Source organism: Parus major, chromosome 8 (assembly GCF_001522545.3).
Source record: "Parus major isolate Abel chromosome 8, Parus_major1.1, whole genome shotgun sequence".
NCBI lineage: Eukaryota > Metazoa > Chordata > Aves > Passeriformes > Paridae > Parus > Parus major.
In genome coordinates, this window is record NC_031777.1 from 1,873,842 (window position 1) to 1,892,751 (window position 18,910).

Consider the following 18,910-nt stretch of genomic DNA (forward strand, 5'->3'; position numbering starts at 1 on the left):
CATAAATTAACATGCCCATGCCGTTTATTACTCAGAAACAAAGGTCGTGTTATCTTCCGAGAGAAGTTTCTTGGTTGGGTGAACGAACAACTGCTGGTGGAATACTCCGAATGGATGATGAATTCAATACTGCATAGCCTGGTTTTGGACAGGTGGTGATGCTCGGTACAGAATCCCGGTTTGTTACATTCCCAAGGCAGTCTTGTTGCACTGGCCAGGCTTCCCGTGAGGGCTGTGCTTCAGGAGAACTTCCCTGCCTGAGGCGGGGGACCAAGGAAACCTCCTGCCTGCTTGGTGGCAGCCCGGGAAGGAGCAAGGCCCAGCATCTTCTGGATGTTCTGCAAGAACAAAGAGCAGGGTAGGTCAGACCATGGTGAGGGAAATGAAGAGGAAGAAATCCTGATTCTGCTCACAGAATAGCTGGGGTTGGAAGGAACCTCTGGAGATCATCCAGTCCAATCCCACCAGCCAAGGCAGGGTCACCTGGAGCAGGTGACAGGAACAAGTCTGGGTGGGTTTGGAACATCTCCAGAGAGGGAGACTCTACACCTTCCCTGGGCAGCTGTTCCAGTGCTCTGCCACCCTCATTGTAAAGAATTTCTTCCTCACATTAAGGTGGAACTTCTTGCTGTTTAATTCATGGCCACTGCTCCTCATCCTGTTGCTGGGCACCACTAAGGAGTTTGACCCCAATCCTCTTGAAATCCACCTTTAGGACATTCATATGATGAGATTCCCTCTCAGTCTTCTCTTTGGACTAAACAGGCCCAGCTCCTGTAGTCTCATTAGAGATGTTCCAGACCCCAAATCATCTTTGTAGCCTCTGAAGGACTCTCTCCAGTAGCACAAGTAAAACTTCCCACTTGTTTCAGCAGATTCAGATTCTCACCCACATAGTCTTAATCCATCTGGCTACTGTATATCGAACCTCTTTCCCTAAATGTTCAAAACAGCTCAGCATGGAGCCAGACAAGAATAGCTGGGCCGTTCTTCCCCACCCCAACAAAAGCCTCTGAACACCAAATCCACATTTTGGATGAGGATTCTTTCCCATTTTCAGCTGTGCACCCCACAGTCAGCTGTCTTTACACACACTATTTTTACATAAAACACCATTGCAGTTTAACTGCAGTGCAGGTTCCCAGTGCCTGCCCATGGGCAGACTCCTGCAGCCCTGGGTTTTCCCAAATTCCAGAAAGCACTGCTGGTGGTGGCCATGGGAGCTGGAGTCTCCTAATGCAGCTGGAATTTGGGACAGCAGCATGGCAACCAGAGCGTGTGCCAAGTGCAAGTCAGGAGCTTAGTCCCAGAATTAACACGAATGCCAGTGCTGCACACAGAACAATGGGGTGCTGGAGACATGCAGGATAACAGGACATATGGAGCAAACCCCAAAACCTGACTATTGAGATGACCTCATCTGCATCAGAGCAGGGTGTTTCAGTGGAAAACAACAAACAGGGGAAGAATTAATTAGCAGAGCCAGGCATAAGCCAAAACATCATGGGAAAATATTTAAATTTGAATGTTTTTCTTGATTTTTGTGAAATTTCTTTTAAATTTCACAACAGTGCAACTACAAAGAGCCAGGAGTTTCATTCTTCACTGTAAGGAACTCCAGCTCAAGATGCTGCTCCTGCAGTGCTGGCAAAACAGGGACATCTGAGATGAAGGGGAAAGAAGAAAGCAACTGTGTCTTCCTCGTGTCACCACCTGAGTGCTGGCTATCGAGACAACAAAGGGAGGAAGGATTCTCTTCAAACCTGAGCGTCCTCTCCAAAATAACTGTAAGGATAGGTCAGAGAGCAAGGTCATACAACTCTTGAATTTTTTTATCATGGAAGGAGAATAAACTAAAAAAAAAAAAGAAAAAAATAAAAAAGAGAAAAGAAAAAAAAGAAAAAAGAAAAAAGAAAAAAGGCAGATAGTTTTGCAATTCCACTGTAGCTAAAATAAAATGAAATCAGGATTTATTCCAGCTGGAGATTATGAAAAGGAAGGTTTCAGCCCACACACAAGGAACACATGAAGAGGAATTACATCAGGTTTAGTCCATGGCACACATAAACCAGCCACTGGTTGATGTTCAGCAACTGAGTATGTTTTAAGAGCATTAACTCCTTGCTGTGGTTCCTCTCAGAGTTTCTTCGATGGAGGCAGGGCCAGAAAGGAGGAAAGGAGCAGTCAAGGGACAGCCCAAGCACACCAGAGGGTGCTGCAGAGCCAGCAGCCCGCAGGACCCGTGTCCTGTCAGCTTCCCAGCAGCTCACCCGCGGAGCTGAGATCCTAGCAGGGATCCATGGAACCAAGGAAGCCTGCACTGCCTCCTCCTCGCTCCTTTTAGCAGGGAGAGAGAGGAGAACTCTGGTGCTAAACTTTATTCCAACTGCTTGAAGAAGGAGGGAGATGACTGTCTGTTGGAATTCCAGACTAGACACTCCTGCATTATCCTTCCACACAGTCCCTCCTGCTCTGGAAGGAGGCAGAAAGCATCACACACTAGCTCCAAAGCATGTTTTGCTGGACAGCAATCCTGAAATCTACACCTGGGAGCACCAAAGATGGGGCAAGGCCCAGCAGAAACCTTGTCCCATCTGCCGTGGGCCACGTTGGACAAGGAAATCTGCAGATTCCAACACAAGCACAACCATCACTGTCAGGACAGGGAGGGAAGATTTAGGGATCCAAATCACTCATCTGAGCTCTTTTGATGTTTTCTCAAATGACTGCAGGAAGCACAGGAGCTGCTCCTGCTTTGGTCTTCAAATCCAGAAGGGAGCTCAGACAAGGCAGCAAGTGGCTCCCTGCCCTAAGACCAGGCTCTGTGGGAAAGTACAGTCCTGGCAGTAGGTATAATTGCTGGCTCCCCTTCCCACTGGGAATACATTTCGGTGAGAAGCAGCCTAATCTACAGTTCAGATGCATGTGAAAAGGAAGTGAAGAGCAGCAAACACCCCAGGAACAGCAGCCTATCCCTCTTCCCAAACAGCACAGGTGAAGGCTGGGAGCTCAGAACCAGGAGCAGCCACAGAGGATGTAACCCTGACACTGCACCTCCCACCCAGCCCAGCAGCAGACTTTCCCAGCTGAAAACCCAACAGCTCAAGGACCCTTGGAAGGCCTCTCCCAGCAACCCTCCTCTCTCCAAACAGGAAGGCAGGAGGAACTAGGGGACAGGATTTACGTGCCAGGGAGAGCTGGGAACAGTGCAAAGGAAGTTACTCACTGTGAGGTGACTATTTTGGGAGATGCTGGCCAGGTCACAGGCAGCAAAGCTTCCCAGTCAGTGTTTGAAGAGTTTATCACCCCCACATGAAGAGAGTCCCTGATGCTGCTCCTGCCTGTCCCACTAATGTCACTTCAATCACCACCCAGGCACTCTCCCACCCCCACAGACTCCCCTGCTGTTTTTTCACACACACCTCAATTCCTGCTCTACCTCTGAGCTCCACAGGAGTATCTCTCTTCTCTCCCTTTGATGGTTTCACAGGCACCTCCAGGATTTAAGGAAAGACTGAGGGACTGTGGTCTACTTGGTTTGTTCACAACCTTTTCCCTTATTTTTGGTACATCCTCTTGTGTCAGCAGCATCAAGCCAGACACCAACTCCCACACCACTTGTCCTCCCCTGGGCCAGCACCTGTTTTGACACCAGCCTGGCTCGATTTCCCCTTTTGCACACAGTGAAATACAAAGGATCACAAAACCTTCACCTCCAAGGTCACAGAAAGCACAAAATGCAAGCCTTTGGCTCCATTTTAAGCCCTTAATTACTTTCTCGCTCTCTCCCCCGGCCTGTCACAGCTCTGAAGTCCTCTCCCCAATGCTGTCATCACCTAGCTTCTTTCAGATAGCAATAAAGCAAAGAGCAGGATGCCAGCAACAATCACAGCTTCAGTTCTGACCTCTTGTGCAAGCTAAGGTGTCCCTGCCCTTCCCTCGAGTAGCAAGGAGGAAGAAGCTGAGCTGCCTGACAGCTGGAGAAGGGCAGGAATTGTTAACCACGATCACGTAGATAAGGCAGCACTGCTTACACACAGAAGAATTGAACACATGAAGATTGAAGTCTCACACCCTTCTGCAAAGAAATAAACTCACTCTCCTCCTCCACAGGGACATCAGCAGGAACTCTCAAGCACAAGGACAATTTTTTCCCAGAAGTCGTATGGAAAGCTCAACCCACTGCATTAGAATTAACCATAGGAATTGTATTTTTGGACAAAAAAAAATGAGGGATTTTTCAGCAAGAGAGTTCCCCAACCAACCCAAAGGGTGCAGAAAAATCTTGCTGGTGGTGCTATTTAATTTCCTATCATAATGTGCAACACTGAAAAGAAAGAACTTTCCATGTAACAGGTAACACAGAGCAGCACCAGCCACGATTGCGTGAAGGAACAGCATCAGACCACAGCATCCCAGGAATTCTGGAAGGTGATCCTAAGAGCTCAGTGTCTCAGTGCTTTCAAAGCAGCAAACCCTGCTCTACTCACAGGGAAGTGAAAGTTTGTCTTGCAGCAAAGAGAGTGAGGAATCCCCTGCCTGGCCTTAGGTGAAGCTGGGCCTGCCTGGAGTGAGGGGTGCCCAGATGAACCCTCAGGTGATCCTTTCAGCATAAATGATTCTACAACTCATTATCTGCTTTTGCACAGGACCAGACTGGGATCCATTTCAGCACAAGCACCCTGTACAAAGGGCTATGGGGAATTCCATCCACCAGCATGCACTCTGTGACTAAAGGAACTTTGTGTCATGGAGCTGCTCCAATCAAGCTCACCCCAACTCCTGGCATTACACATCACTTCCCTTTGCTGATCTGCTTTAAGTCTAAGTCCCTCAGTCTAAGTTTGGCACACCCAAGGAAAAGCAATAAATGGGTCAAGAAGGAAAGCAGTGAGAATTCAGGAAGTGAATCAAAGAAAAGGGAAATATAAATAAAGAAGAGAAAGTAATTTGCAGCTAGTTTCACCAGCATTCATCCAGAGTGTATTAACTTATCCCCAGCACCCTGTGGCAAAAGTGGAAAACAAAACAGACTTCTTGTTGTACTGAGAAGGCCCTCTTGTCCTCACCAGCCATTCTGACACTTGAGCTGCCAGTGAAGCTTCCTGAACGGGTCCCTCACTGATATCCTCATCCTCTTCCAAAAGATGGGACTATGGAGCTTTGCTGGAGAGGTCTGTGGAGCCTACTCTTGGCTTAGCATACCAGACCCCCCTCTCTGTGTCCCTAATGCTGGGAGAGACTTGACACCAAAGGTACAGTTCTTAAGACTCTGAAAAAAATCAGGCAGACAGCAAAAACAGGAAGGACAAACCCAAAAGAGGAGCTTTAACTGTTGCCTCACTTTTCTAGCAACTTTATGGACTGATAAAACTTTTATAGAGCTGCAAGGCACCTAGGAAGTTCCCCCTAAAGATGCTGCTGTTTGTAAAGATGCACATATCGCTGTAGAAGTCATAATTACTAAGGAGTAGGATTTAGCTTCTGATGGAGACAATCTCTTGGTATGGCAATCAAAAGTTATCACACAAGTCAGGAATCCATTTCTGCCAACTCTCTCCCAGAGCCCTGATGCAAGTCTCCAGCCAAATCTTCCAGGCCCATCCAGGACAGCGACTGTTTTAATGATCCCAACCTAAAATTGCTTTGAATACGAGGCACAGGAATGAAGACAAACACAGAAACCACAAACAGATCCAAGATTATACATGCAACACTCCTCTTCCTGGATGGGGATACGCTTTCCCTGCTCCAGGGAAAGTGTACTCACCTGTCTGATTGACATGGTGCAGAGAATGTAGAGGAAGATGAAGGAGCAGTCAGTGTAATCCTCACCCAGGAGGTTGCGGTGGGAGAGACCTTGGATGTAGGAGAGGGGGATAAACGGAAGCTTTGCCACCACTCGGCCGTCAAATCTGGAAAAGAGAGCACTGGATCACCACTGGAGACAGCAGTGAGAGCTTCTGGATATAGAAAGAACGAGTGAGCATCTTCAACAGGCCACCACAGCAGGGAAGACCACATGGAAGGCTAAAAGGCCTTGCTGTGTTCTCCAGCCCCTCTCCATATGCTATACCGAGGAGGATAAAGACATCTCCCATAATCAAAGTGTTTCCTAGTGATTTAAGTGATCAGTTGGACAAGCTGCTGGTTCATGAAATCTTGGTGTTTTGCAGTTTTCTGGTGCATTTTATTTCTAAGTCAGATTTAGCAGATCAGTTCCCAGAACACAGTCAGCATTTCAATAAGAGATGAATGTCAGAATAGCTGCAGTTACTGCAACAAGACAGACCCTTTGCTTCAAGCAAAACAGCATTTTTTAAACCAGAGCATAAATCAAAGACACCTTTTCTTTCCCTGGAGCAGCTGTGCTCCTCAGGATGCCCAGGAGACCCATCAACAGAACACTTCATGCCCCCAGTTTCTCTGCATTAGCTGTGGAGATGAAGGCAGAGCAGAGGCAGGATGATACGGCATATTCCGAGCGGCATGTCCTGCTCCTGGAATCCCTCCAGGCCCACATTCCAGGGCATCAGCCAGAGTGTGAATTTTGGCCAGTTTGCAAAGATTTCTCCCAAGCCAGACAGTCAACCCAATCTTTTGATGTGGATGTGTATGATGCCTCATCAGCATGTGCATATTTGGATGTTATTTTCTCAGCATGTGCTGATTTTCGAACAGGTGTTTCTTGTTTCAAGAGATCCTAAATGAGCCCTCTTTCCTGTGGAGATGCATTCACACAGCCACGGCTCAAACACACGCCAACTTTGTTTACATCTCACAGGCAGTTTGGCAAAAGAGCTCAGAACGGATGTTTATCTCCCTGAAACATCCCCCAGTGGCTTAAAATTCTGCGTTATTCCTGCTGTGAGAATGACAAGTACTTCAGCAGTAGCACCCTGAGGTACCTGCTTTTAATTCCAGCAGGTTTTCACAATTACCAAGAGGTACCAGAATGCATGACTCTTAGAGTAAGGCAGGGAACTGATTGCATGAAAAAGTTCCTGGCAAGAGAAAATTGAGACACACAGAAGGTAATTTCTGCCCCAGGTGAAAACCCTGGTGGCTTGGAGGCCACTGCTGCTGCAGATCTCACTGCCATAATGAACCTTTTAAGCCACAACAGCCCCTCAGCTGTTTGTCTTGGGCACAGCATTCTGCTCTTTGGGGTAAAACCAACCTTGCTGACACTTCCACATTCTTCCAGCACGGTCCAACCTGCTGCCCCAGGACTGCTGACACTCCAGGAGTGACAGCAGGAAATCATCCCAGTGATTTCCAGTTTGGCTAAGGTGGCATTTGGCAATGAGGTGCACAGAGAGAGTAGCAGCATCTGCAGAGTACCTGTCCAAAGGCTGCTGTCTCCACACAATTCCTGCTCCTTTTTTCCCAGCAGCCATGAACTCATTCAAGAACAGGAAAAGCAGCAAACGTGGCCACAGCCATTGCAGGTGTCAGCCACCCTTTTCCTCCTTTTCCTACCACACCCACGGTGCCTCCATGGATACTCCTGCTGCTCAAGATTCCCTCTAAATAAAGAGGCAGTTAAATAAAAGTCATGCCCAAAGGCTGACATCAATTCTCTGCTCAGTAGCATGGTCTCTGTGGGCAGGAATCCTCAAAGGGAACAAGACAAGTAAACCTGGAAGAAGTTTATTGGTTTTTTCTCCTTTTTTTTCCTTTTTAAGTTAATATCTATGGAAGGAGGAGCCATATAGAATTTAACCCAAATCAACCCCTTCCTACATACAGTTCTGTAATACTTTTTAGTCATAAATATTCAGAGCAACTGCTTTTTCTCCCTCTAGGAAAGTGGGTACAGTGGGGTAAAGCATTTTTAGCTTGTTTTTTTAGTTTGCTTTAGGGGCAAGTGCTGGTTTTTGTATTGTACCCAAAGAGCAAGGCAAGCACTTGGAGTGCAACCCTACAAACATCCACTCAGACCCCTCATTGCTCACAATGCACCTCCAGCCCTGCTCAAGGCTGCAGTGAAATGAGACATCACTGACTCAGGACTGTACCCAAATTTCAAAATCCTCCAGTGCTGGGTTGCTTTGCTCTGCTCAGAACGCTCAGTGCTGAAGTCTGACTAAGCTGCATAAATAAAGGATCCACACAGTGGCACTTCTGTTATTATGTTACCCCATGTTTGCAATTTATCCACCCACAGATCTCCAGTAAAATAACAATTGACTGTATCCTGGGGACTGCCAGCACAGAATCCAAAGGCTTTGGTGCCCAAGAATGTAAATTCCTGTTTGCAGGGCAAGGATATTGCCCAGATATCAAGCAGCCTCCTAAAGGTTATCCTAACAACATTCCTGTCATCTTCAGATTTAACAGCCAACAGTTCATGTTTTGAGTGAATCAAGTTCTAAAAGCCAAGCACAGCCTTTCAGATTTGCATATCTGAAACAAAGCTGTCTATAACCATGCAAACCAGTTTGGGGTTTCTTGTCTGTTTGTGTTTTTAAACTACACCTATCCCAGATCACTTTTAAAACAAATGAAGCTTGGAGCCCATGCCTGGACCTGTTTATATCTGATCACCTCAAGTAGGGCAACAACAAACTCTGCAATTACAGCTCATTCCTAAGGGCAAGGGAGCTGACCCAGTTTGTTTGCAAGAGCATTCTGTGGTCACACCATTACAGCAAAACTAAAGCAGCTGAAGACTGAAGAAGTTTGCCTGACATCCACCAAACTTGCCTTAACCAGGATGTTCCCATACAGAAAAGATATTAAAGCTGTGTCTAGCTGAATTTGCTCAGTTTGGTTGTGTTCAGTATTCAATGCTCCCTCTTGAGCAGAACATGCATGTGATGACCAAACCACCACATCTTCATATGAAATATGGATTCATTTATTTATTTATGGCTCTTGGCTGGACAATGTCACTCTAAACACCTCAAGTGATGAAGTGGAAAATATGTTCACCACAAAAATTTCAGAAAGAAATCCAGAAGTTGATACTTACATGGAGTTGAACATTCCCATCAAGGCAGTGAAGCAGAAGCCAATGGCAAACATGGATTTCATCCGAACCTGCAAGCAGAAAGGTCAGAGATATTTCAAACAACAGGCCCACACTGAGGTACTATGAGCCTTAAAAACAGGCTTTGTACAGATCACTGAAATCAACAGGGAAAAAGGATGACCCATGAGACAGAGGTGTTGTAAAAGTGACTGGAGAAGTCCAAAGGAGACTGGGTACAAAGGCAGCCACAGCGTGGGCCACTGATGGGAAGTTCTGCTTCAGAGAGACAAAACCAAAAAGTGCTCAAGAATTGTCCTGTCAGCTTGCACAGGCTGGCTTTATTTTTTCCTTAAACCTAAAAAACCCACCAGGGGGATTCCCAGAAGACTCCCAGTAGGGGATCATTACAATGATCAAAGTTATAGGAAGCCACAAAAATTAATTCTGCTTTGCAAAACAACATGGAGACTTACAAAGATGAAAATAGCTAAGGCTTGGCATGAGATGAGGCAGTAACTCTGTGGCTCATACTAAAATTGTAGTTATTAGAGAAAATCCAGAAGGACCTTTTCAAAGGAAAAGCAGCTTTGTCTGCCAATTGAACAAAGTCTTTCTGCTGGAAAACTGACTGAAATCTTCTGCAGTTGGGAACTGGCTTTAAATTTTCATACCATTGACAAGTCTCTGTTGTTATTCTTCAGTTTCTCCTCTTGTCTCTCTGGAAAGACAAAAACAACAGTTATAATCAGTTATGTCAACCTAGAAACCAGAGTGTTTTCATTTCCAGGAAAACTTAACCTCTTTGGCTCTCCAAACAAATAACACTTCCAAAATCAACTCCAGCTCTCTTTGCCAGACAGTAGAAAGTGAAAAACTGTACACAGCCAACTGCTTCTCCACCACAGCAACATGCAGCAAGTCAGGCACAAAGAGAGGAGGCGGCTGGAATCACACATTCAGCATTTTTGAAAGAAATGCACCCAATGTCAGATTTGCTAACTCAACCAACTCACACAGGAGCATGAGCACTGCTGCCAGGAAACAAAAACTACCCCTCTGCCACAGTCCCCAAAGGGAGCAGTGATCAATTTGCTGCACACTATCATAAATACATTGAATAAATAAGGGTTTCCTTTTGGAGGTCTCAAAAGGAAAAACCATGCACAGAGCTGGGATCTGCACCTCAGCAATGTCAAAATCCTGCTGGTCTTGGTAATGAATTTTGTCCCCTTCTCACACCTAGGAGATTCTCCAAAGAGGAAAGACTTCCTACATGAAATTGGGTAATGAGTGTATTACTGTGCTTTGCAGGAAATACTCTGGAAATTTAGTGTATCCTTAAATCACCACAGACTTCAAAGATACTCAGATTTTTGAGAGGGTATTTTCCATGTCCCTCACTGGACATCTGCTCTGGCCTTCAGCATTATCCACTGTCTGTCACCTTTCCTGTCCCAACCTCCCTGTCATGCCTTGTGCTCCTCTCAGACCAAGGATCCAGAGGGGCAGCCAGGGCTGGGAAGCAACAGCCAGCTGAAATAAGGATGTGGATAATGAAAGAATATCCAAAGAACAGCATGAGAGAAAAGGGGAGGATGCAGAATGACTGCCAAGGGCTATCCAGCATGGGAATTTAGAGGGATCCCCACTGAAGTTTCAGTACCTGAGGCCCACAGCTCAGAAACTCCACAATTCTCTCCCAAGCCCCTACTAAACACAGGGACTCAGTGTTATGAAAAGCAACAGCAACACTCCTACCCAATTCCTTAGAAACCTCTCTGCTATTTCCACTTGCTCCTAACTACAAACCATCCCCTCTGGCAGGAACCTTTCAGACACCTGTTTCCTGAGCCAGGTGGGAAGCTGTGTCCTGGGACATATCAGCAACCACAGGCCAGCTCTTCAGGAATCACATTTGGCACAAATACTTGTTTTTTCCCCTCTGCTGCATAACTAACCATCTATTTAGGTGGGCTAAAGGTTACACAGAGGAAAGAACACAGCTCTGATTTCCCAGTATACCTGACCTGTCTCTCACCTATTTCTAAGATTCAAAATGAATATGTTCTGGGTGGTCTACCAACTTATATAAATGGTGTATTCCTGCCCAAAGCACACATAAACAGCCTGTTAAGCACTTTGCTGGGTAGTTTACACATGGGTAAAGGCACAGAGAAAGAGGACTGGGTTAACAAGCAGCTCCCTGGAGTCCAAACTCATCTTACTCTGCTCATTGGAACATGAACCATGAGGATACAGGGATAGAGATTTGCCAGGACTGGGGGTTTTTATTTTGGTTTAGTTTTGCTGTGCACCCAGCACTCATGTGGACTCCTGGGAATGTCATTGTCTTTTCTTCCAGAAGCACATGGAGACAGAAAGCAGTAGCAAGGTTTAAGCTAACAAATCATCTCTTTAAATTGAAATGACAGAAGGCTACACCAATGCTAAAGGTGTCCTGTTCCAGCAGTGCCCAAGGTGATTTAGACACAATGTGACAAACAGTTCATTCTACAGTTAAAAATAAAGTTTTTAAAGTAGGAAACACCAAATTAAGCCTTCCCAAGCAACTTTCCCCCAACCTCCTTGTGCACATGCATGATTCATCCCTTATGAAACCAAGCAATATCATCCACACACCTCCTGTCTTATTCTGTGCACGAACAGATGGCAACTGAGGCAGGTCTGTACCACAGCTGTTACTTATCCATAAAGCCTCAGCTCAATATTTACTTTTTGTTAACTAAAATGGCAGAACTTGGAAGAACTCCAGCACAAGTAGATTTGCTGTGACAACAATGCCCCATCTTGCAGAATGATTTGACATCCAGTAAGTTACTGAGATCAGAGATTTCAAAACTATTTAACAGCTGTGAGTCATTTTCTGGAAGTCCAGTGTGACATTTAGGATCTGATTTTTCAGAAACATCAAGAATTCATCTTTGCATGAACACAAATGAAATACTGAAGTTATGCAGCACTTGCAAAAGAAAAACAAAAAACCCAAAAAAATCAGTGTCAGAATCTTAGGCTTGGCCAGCAAGCATCACAGCAAACAAAATCAGTGGTCGTTTCCTAAGTTCTGATCTTTGTCCCTTTGTGCTTTGTTTTTCATCTGCAAAACAAGATTATTTCAGTGTATAAAAACTGGTGGAGCATCTGAAGTCCTCAGATTCTACTGTTTATTGGTTTAGTCCAAGCACAAGTAAAATATTGTCTGCTAGGAACATAGCCTGGATGGTGCCTTGCAAAAAAAGTCATTGTCACACTTTTTTTATTGAATGTTATCTGCAGTTGTTACATATGGTCACTTTCAAAGTTACCTTATCCACCAGTGTTCATCCCATGCAGGGATTAGTCAAGATTAAGAAATTAAAAATGCACAAGAGGAAATATTTTGGCTCCTGTCCCTTCAGGAATCTAAGGACAACAGGTTTTCTACCTAGGAAGAACTGTTTGAAGATGTGTTTATAATTCCCAAGCTTTGTACAGATCAAATGACTAATCCAGCTACCTGGTGTTACAGAGGAATGAGGAAACCAACTCCCAGGAGCTCTCAGAAGTGTTCCTGCCACAATCTCTGTAATAACTTAACTGAGCTTTGCTGCACGTTGTGAGTCCTGCAGATAGCAGATACTCCTAAAACCTTTGAACATCTCTTTACCCTGTTCTTGCTTAGTTCAGTACTTAAAGAGTTACCCTAACCCAGAAAGAGTTCAGCTTACTGACAATGAAAAAGAATGGAAAAATAAATCACTGCCTAAAATTGAGCAAAACTGATTTATCGAAATTGAAATGAATCTAGGCATGGTTACAGTTAACATGAACATCTTCAGCTCTGAAGTGTTCAAATGAAGGGGAAAAGGAAAACAAAAAAAGACCCCAAATCACAATTAATAGCTCCAGCAAGCTGCCATGCACTGCACTGAAGTTATTAACAGCCATGGATGTCAAGGCAAAAATGGGAGAAAGTCAGGGAGCTCAGCAAGAGGTGCTGCTCCTCAGTGATCCACCCATTTGAACAAAACCATCAGGAGGCTGGGTATCTCCTGCCTTGGAAGAGTAAGGCAGATGAATAAGCAGCCTTGAAAGGAAGGAAAGGATAATTACTTCCACCAGTGTCTCAACTTTCCACCATTCTTGAGGCAGCAATCTTACCTATCTTCTTTTTCTGCTGTCGGCCTGCTGATTCAGTTATTGTTTCTTTCTTCTTTTCCACTGCAAAATGAAAAGACACTCCATCATTTCTGCACTGGTGGTGATATCACCACTCCTTTTCTACACACCAAACAAAACATTTTGTCCCTCTGCAGAACAGGGGCACAAAAAGCAACTAAGTAGGACTAAGAACATGTCCAGAACCAATAAATTATCAACTACCAAGGCTGGTTACACCAATCACTTAAAAACTGTAACAAAAAAATTTCAAAACCCAGGATAAGATACAAACATATTTAAAGGGTTAATTGTGAACTCTGTCAAGAGCCCATAACACAGTGGATGGAGCAGCCTGGGGACAATTTTGGCTCAAGTGACCCTTGCTGATTTGTCATTAATATCAGACAGTACTTTTGATTCAGCAAGTGGAATGAAAAGAGCTTTGTGGCAAGCTCTGCTCCCGGTTATCTGCAGTGGGAAGCAAAATACAGCAAAGTCTGTGTTCTCCTACATCCCTTCTTCACAGGCAGGCATTCTCAGGGGAAATGCTGTCCAAGCAGGCAGCCACAGCCTCTCCATTCTTCAGCTCATTAGTACTGAAGTATTTCCAATATTTTAAAGCAGAAGCCTAAGGTCAAAGGTACTAAAATCCCAAATGAGATGCACCGAGCACCAACCACCACTGCAGCACAGCAGAGCCAGCACAGGGAAATGGGGATTACACAGTAAATGTGCTGCAAAGGAGGTTCTGGGACAACAAAAAGGGCTTTTCCAGGAAGCAAGAGACATTTTCATTCAAGACCTATAACAAGAGAAGCAAAGATGATGGAGCATGACCATGGTCTAACAAAAGAGAGCAGCCCTTTTTTACTGTATTTCTACAAACTGCATGTAGCATATCCACTCTACCAACAAAGAGCCTTTCTAGCTCACATTTACCTGGGGCTCCCCTCTCTCCTGAAGTACCAGCTCAGCACAGACCTCCCAGCCCTGATTTCAAAGCCCAGATGAAATGAAGACAGCCAGACTTCCAAGCCACACCAGGATTTGTAGAGCTGCCTTACGAAATGCCTGTGAGTCAGTCCCAACTGCTCCAAAATCACATCAGCCCAAAGAAGTCACCTCATACATCATCCCTCCGCGGCAATGGAGTGAGACACAACTGCTTTTCCCAATGAACTAGAGGATCTCTGGTGGGCAGGGAGGAAAACAGGGAGGGAATTCTCCTAGGGAATACTGGAGAGAGGTGTCAGATGACATAATGCACCCAGGGCTCGCAGAACACTGTCTCCATAACCCTCCTTATGCCAGATCCAGCTGGAGAAACACCCTCAGTCCATCCCTGCCCTGATCCACACAACCCCATTGCCCCAGCTCTAAACTCTAGACAGTGCTGTTAAGACTTATGCCAAGCCCGAAGAACTCTCAGCCCCAATTCCCTCAGGACAGTCCATGGGAACATCCACGTCAACACATCAGAAATTGCAGGGACAGCCTTCAGCCTTGTAAATTTACCCCTACATTCACCCAGAACAATCCCTGCAGCAGCCTCAGCCAACGCTGAGCCTCTCCCTAGGAAGAAGAGGACAGGAAGAGATGAAATTAAGGAGTAACAATGTCTGCTCAAGCACACTACCCAGCCCCTTTGTTTTCTGCAAATCCTAAGGATCCCTAGGACTCTCACGGGAGAGCTTAAAGGTCTCAAATGTGTTTTTTCCTGTTTCAGATGTGTTAGATAACGGCTGAAAGGTGTGGCTTAAGTGGTCCACTTGGCAAGTTGTAAGCACTCAGGTCAGCCAGCTGTCCTCAGCACAAGAGGGAAAGGGAAAAAAAGCAAAGCTGAATTTTTACTGACTCTTTATTCAGCTTTACCCTTTCTGGTTTTTTTTTTTCATTTTTTTTGTTGGGGGTGGGGAATCAAACGAGGAGATCAGAAACTAATTGAAATGCATAAACCTCACATCACTCCCTTCACAGATGAGAGCCTAGATACCAGGAGAGCTATAAAAGCAAACAGCATTAAACTCTTACAGCAATCATTAAACCCTAGAGATTAAGCCCCGCTAACTGCTTTTGGAATTGAACAGCACAAACACAGAGAGGACACTAAGTTTCAACTGGGTTTCAACTCCTTCTCTGACTTGCTCTTCTGGGGCTAATTCCACCCCACACAGGGACTGAAGTGAGGCAGGCAGAGATGCAATCCCCATCTGCTCCTGCTGTGGTGACAAAAGCCCTTAATGTCAGAGCTGTGCACAAACATGACTATACTTCATCTCCTCAGTTTAAATTTCCCAGGGGAAGGCTGGAATAAACTGGGCTGGTAAGAGCAATATGTGATAATATTGTTCTCTCATGCATTAAAGAGTGCTGTAGCCATAATGAGATATTTGTAAGGTAAAACCAGCTCTATTTTGGCCCCAGCTGTCGTGTGCTGTCTCTCACTGCTGTAATTTGGGTAGGGTGTACACAGTTGAGGTTGAAAGGTCAGAATTTCTCCTCTGCAACTTGACTTCTGGTACAGACAGACCCATTTAAACACTCCATGCTCCCTCCTGTTTACCATTTCTCTTAATATTTGATGCAGATCTTCTGACTGCTCAACCTCAGCTCCCTTTTCCCTTACTCTCTGTTCACCCCCCCCCAAAACCTCCTCTCTATGGAATGAACATGGGACTTATTTCCTAAGCTATTTGCTTCCAGTTTACATTAGGATAATTTGGTTTTACATCAGCTGTTTGTTCAGACTTTTCTGTGAGTCTTCACTCATCCCCCACCATCAATCACCACTTCTAATCTTTATATAAAATGCTTTTTTATCGTGGTATTCATTATTCAACCCTAGTTCTTACTTTCTACAGACCTCAAATTCTTCTCTTCACCCCTGACAGGCAGAAATTGCATCCTGGAACATATTTCAGACATTTATTTTAGACAATGGCTGCTCATGTGCAGAAAAAAAAAGATGCCAGTACCAATCTCTTACTCCCTACTGTCCTCCACTGACAGGAGGGGCAAAAGGTCTTTGGCTGAGCTTCCTCCAGCAAAAGACCAGAATAAAGGACATAAATAAGCCCTGAGTACTCACATTTTTTGCTCTGCTTTTCCACTTCAGCCTTTAATCTCTTGTATTTGTCTGTCCGATAGACCAGCACCCAAGTTATACCTGAAACAAACACTCAGCCAGTAATGAGGGAAGTAAAAATCTCCTGCAATAGTGCTGCTATGAGGGAGCAAATCCACGTGCAGAAATTAAAATTTATGTCTACAAAACCCCGTTATGACACAGCCAAAAGAGCACCAGCAAACTGCACCATCCCTTTCCTTCAAATCCTTCCATTCCAAGTCTCATGCAAAGTGGAACTGTAAAATAAACCATTAAATGAGCTACAGGTGTAAAGCTGGAACAAGTCTTTAGTTTTTACTTTTATTGATAAACCTGTTTTGCAAGTGTGGGATGAAGACTTGGGGACAGGAGGGATAAAGGGGATTTAGGGACACAGCACTCCAGAAACCAGACCTCTGACTTGAAACTACCCCGAAAAACACTTCATTAAAAAGCTGCCTCTATTCCAACCACTGAAATATAATTTTCAAGCAGCTTAAACTACTGTCACTGCAAGGTCAGGCGATTTCTTCACACCCTGCCTAAACAGCTATGGGGGAAAAATCACTACGTCCTTTTCTATCCTCCCTCCCGGAGGGAATAACCCCAATTCCCAGCGCTTTGCAGCACAGCTCAGCGCTGTTCGGAGGGGGAAGGATTCACCGCTGTCCTCCCCGTCAGGAGCTTCAGGTGACCCCGAGGGCCGCCAGTGCCGCCCCTTCCCCGGCTCCCGGGAGCTGCCGGCCGCCCCCCGCACACAGCCGCGCCCTGCCCGGCTCACCCTCGGCCAGCAGCGCGGTGCAGACGGAGATGAAGACGATGAGGAGGGTGTCGGCGAACATGGTGCTCATGATGCCGCCGCCGCCCCCCACCCGGCAACGCCGCCGCGCACCCGGAAGTGCAGCCGCCACCCGGAAGCTGCCGGCCCCGTTACCTAGCAACGTCCGGAAGCGACCACCTGCACTTCCGGCTGGCGCCGCCGGCTGCGCGAAGAGGCGCGGGAAGGACGAGGGGCGGGGAAGGCTGGGCGGACGCTGCTCTGATTGGGCGAGATCCCTGTCAATCTGTCAATCATCTGTGCGCGCGCTGCGCTGATTGGACGATGCGGCTGTCAATCGTAGCGGTGGGCCCCGCCCCTCGGGGGGCTGAGAGAGGGTCGTTGTCATGGCGGGGTCTGCACCCGGCTCTTGCTGCAGCCCACCCGAGTCCCGCACACCGGGCCGTGGCTCAGGGCTCGCGGAGGAGTTCACAGAATCCATTATTGTGGAAAAGACCTCCGCGATCATCCCGAGTCCAGCCTGTGACCCAGCAGTACCGTGGCATTGCCATACCGGGTCATTCCTTAAACAGCTGCAGGGACGCTGACACCATCATCTCCTTGGGCAGCCCGTTCCAATGTCTAATCACCCTTTCTGTGAAGAAATTAATCCTTATGTCAGACCTAAAACCTCCAGAATTTGACACTGGGTGGGTGTCTGCCCTCCCTACACCTTGCCGGGATGTGGAGCCTGAAGCCGCTTGCTGGGGAAGATGGCACAAAGCAAAAAGGTTGGCTTGGAGACGGCTTCCTGGTTTCTACAACTCTGCCCGGGGTTAATTTGCCTCGTGATGTGAATGGAAGTGTTTTAAGACGGACTTGGACAGGTTTTGGAGCAACTGGTCTAGTGGAAGGTGTCCCCATCCATGACAGGGGTGGAATGAGATGATCTTTAATGTTCCTTTCAGCCCAAACCACTCTAGGATTCTGTGGTTCTGTGAATACCCTGTTAGTGCATCTCACCAGGAGGCACTTTCTGGGATCAGATATTTAGGAATATTGCTGCCTGCCCTTTCCCAGGCTGTCCCACATGCTCCTGGTACAGCCAGCAGCAGAGTACAGCATTCTGTGGTTCACAGGGAATTAAATCTCCCATTGCTCATGTGTGTGTAAAATATTCATGGATGGGATGGGACTCTGAAGTGCGTTAATGAGGACAGCGCAATAATGGCAAAGGATTTGTCACACAAATTGACTTTTATTGAGGCTCCAGCGATTACACCTGGAGCAGCAGAACTAGACCAAATCCGCGGGTTGTAATGGGGTGAGGAGACCTAGAAAGCAGAAATACAGAAAAGGAAACAGGGCAGGCAGGGAAGGGCAGGTTTGTTCCTTACGTAACAGAGGAGTTTGCTGTCGGTGACAGCGGTGCACTGTGGGATTACACAGGCAGAGCTGAGTGAAAAACAGGGAAAGGAAAAATCCGACCGCCCTTAGATTAAACACTCCACTCAGTAAGAGGGTGAGGAACTGCAGCTCGGAGAAGACAACGCAAGCAGCGAGTGAGGGTGTGAGGTCAGACAGCAAACAACCTCTCCAAGCCTGGGGACAGGCACATGAGGAAACCAGAGAGCCACGTGTGTGCAGGTGGCTGAGTCAGATGTCACTGAGAGGTGCAGCTACACACCACAGGAAAAGTCCCAGCACCGTGTCCTGCGACTTGGGGGCAGAACTGAGAACTGGATGGCAGCAAAATGGGACTCAGAGCCATCAGGGAGACAGGGATGAAACTGGGGGTGGGTATTTGAGTTTGGGGTGAGCAGCAGGAAGATGTTGACAGCTGGTGATGTGGCAGGACTTGTGATTTATAGGAAAAAATCTTCCCTGTGAGGGTGGGGAGGCCCTAGCACAG

General features: G+C 46.3%; 1 protein-coding gene across 1 annotated transcript; it reads right to left on the bottom strand.

Moving 5' to 3' along the window:
* Window positions 1-6: 6 nt before the first annotated feature.
* TMCO1 (transmembrane and coiled-coil domains 1) lies at window positions 7-17,161 on the bottom strand. Its single transcript, XM_015636639.3, has 7 exons — window positions 17,023-17,161; window positions 16,224-16,301; window positions 13,136-13,195; window positions 9,649-9,695; window positions 8,978-9,045; window positions 5,771-5,915; window positions 7-338 (listed from the first exon to the last, which is right to left on the bottom strand). Exons 1-7 carry the CDS (start codon window positions 17,090-17,092, stop codon window positions 240-242), a joined length of 567 nt encoding a protein of 188 aa, XP_015492125.1. The 5' UTR covers window positions 17,093-17,161; the 3' UTR covers window positions 7-239.
* Between the last annotated feature and the right edge of the window lie 1,749 nt (window positions 17,162-18,910).

What these genes read in the sequence shown, in the direction of transcription:
- TMCO1 (XM_015636639.3), bottom strand. Translation starts at nt 17,092, where the DNA reads ATGAGCACCATGTTCGCCGACACCCTCCTCATCGTCTTCATCTCCGTC. An exon ending in ACAACAGAGACTTGTCAATG is followed by an intron (nt 9,046 to 9,648) that starts GTATGAAAATTT and finishes TTCTGCTTGCAG; the next exon opens with GTTCGGATGAAATCCATGTT. An exon ending in GCACCATGTCAATCAGACAG is followed by an intron (nt 339 to 5,770) that starts GTGAGTACACTT and finishes TTGTTCTTGCAG; the next exon opens with AACATCCAGAAGATGCTGGG.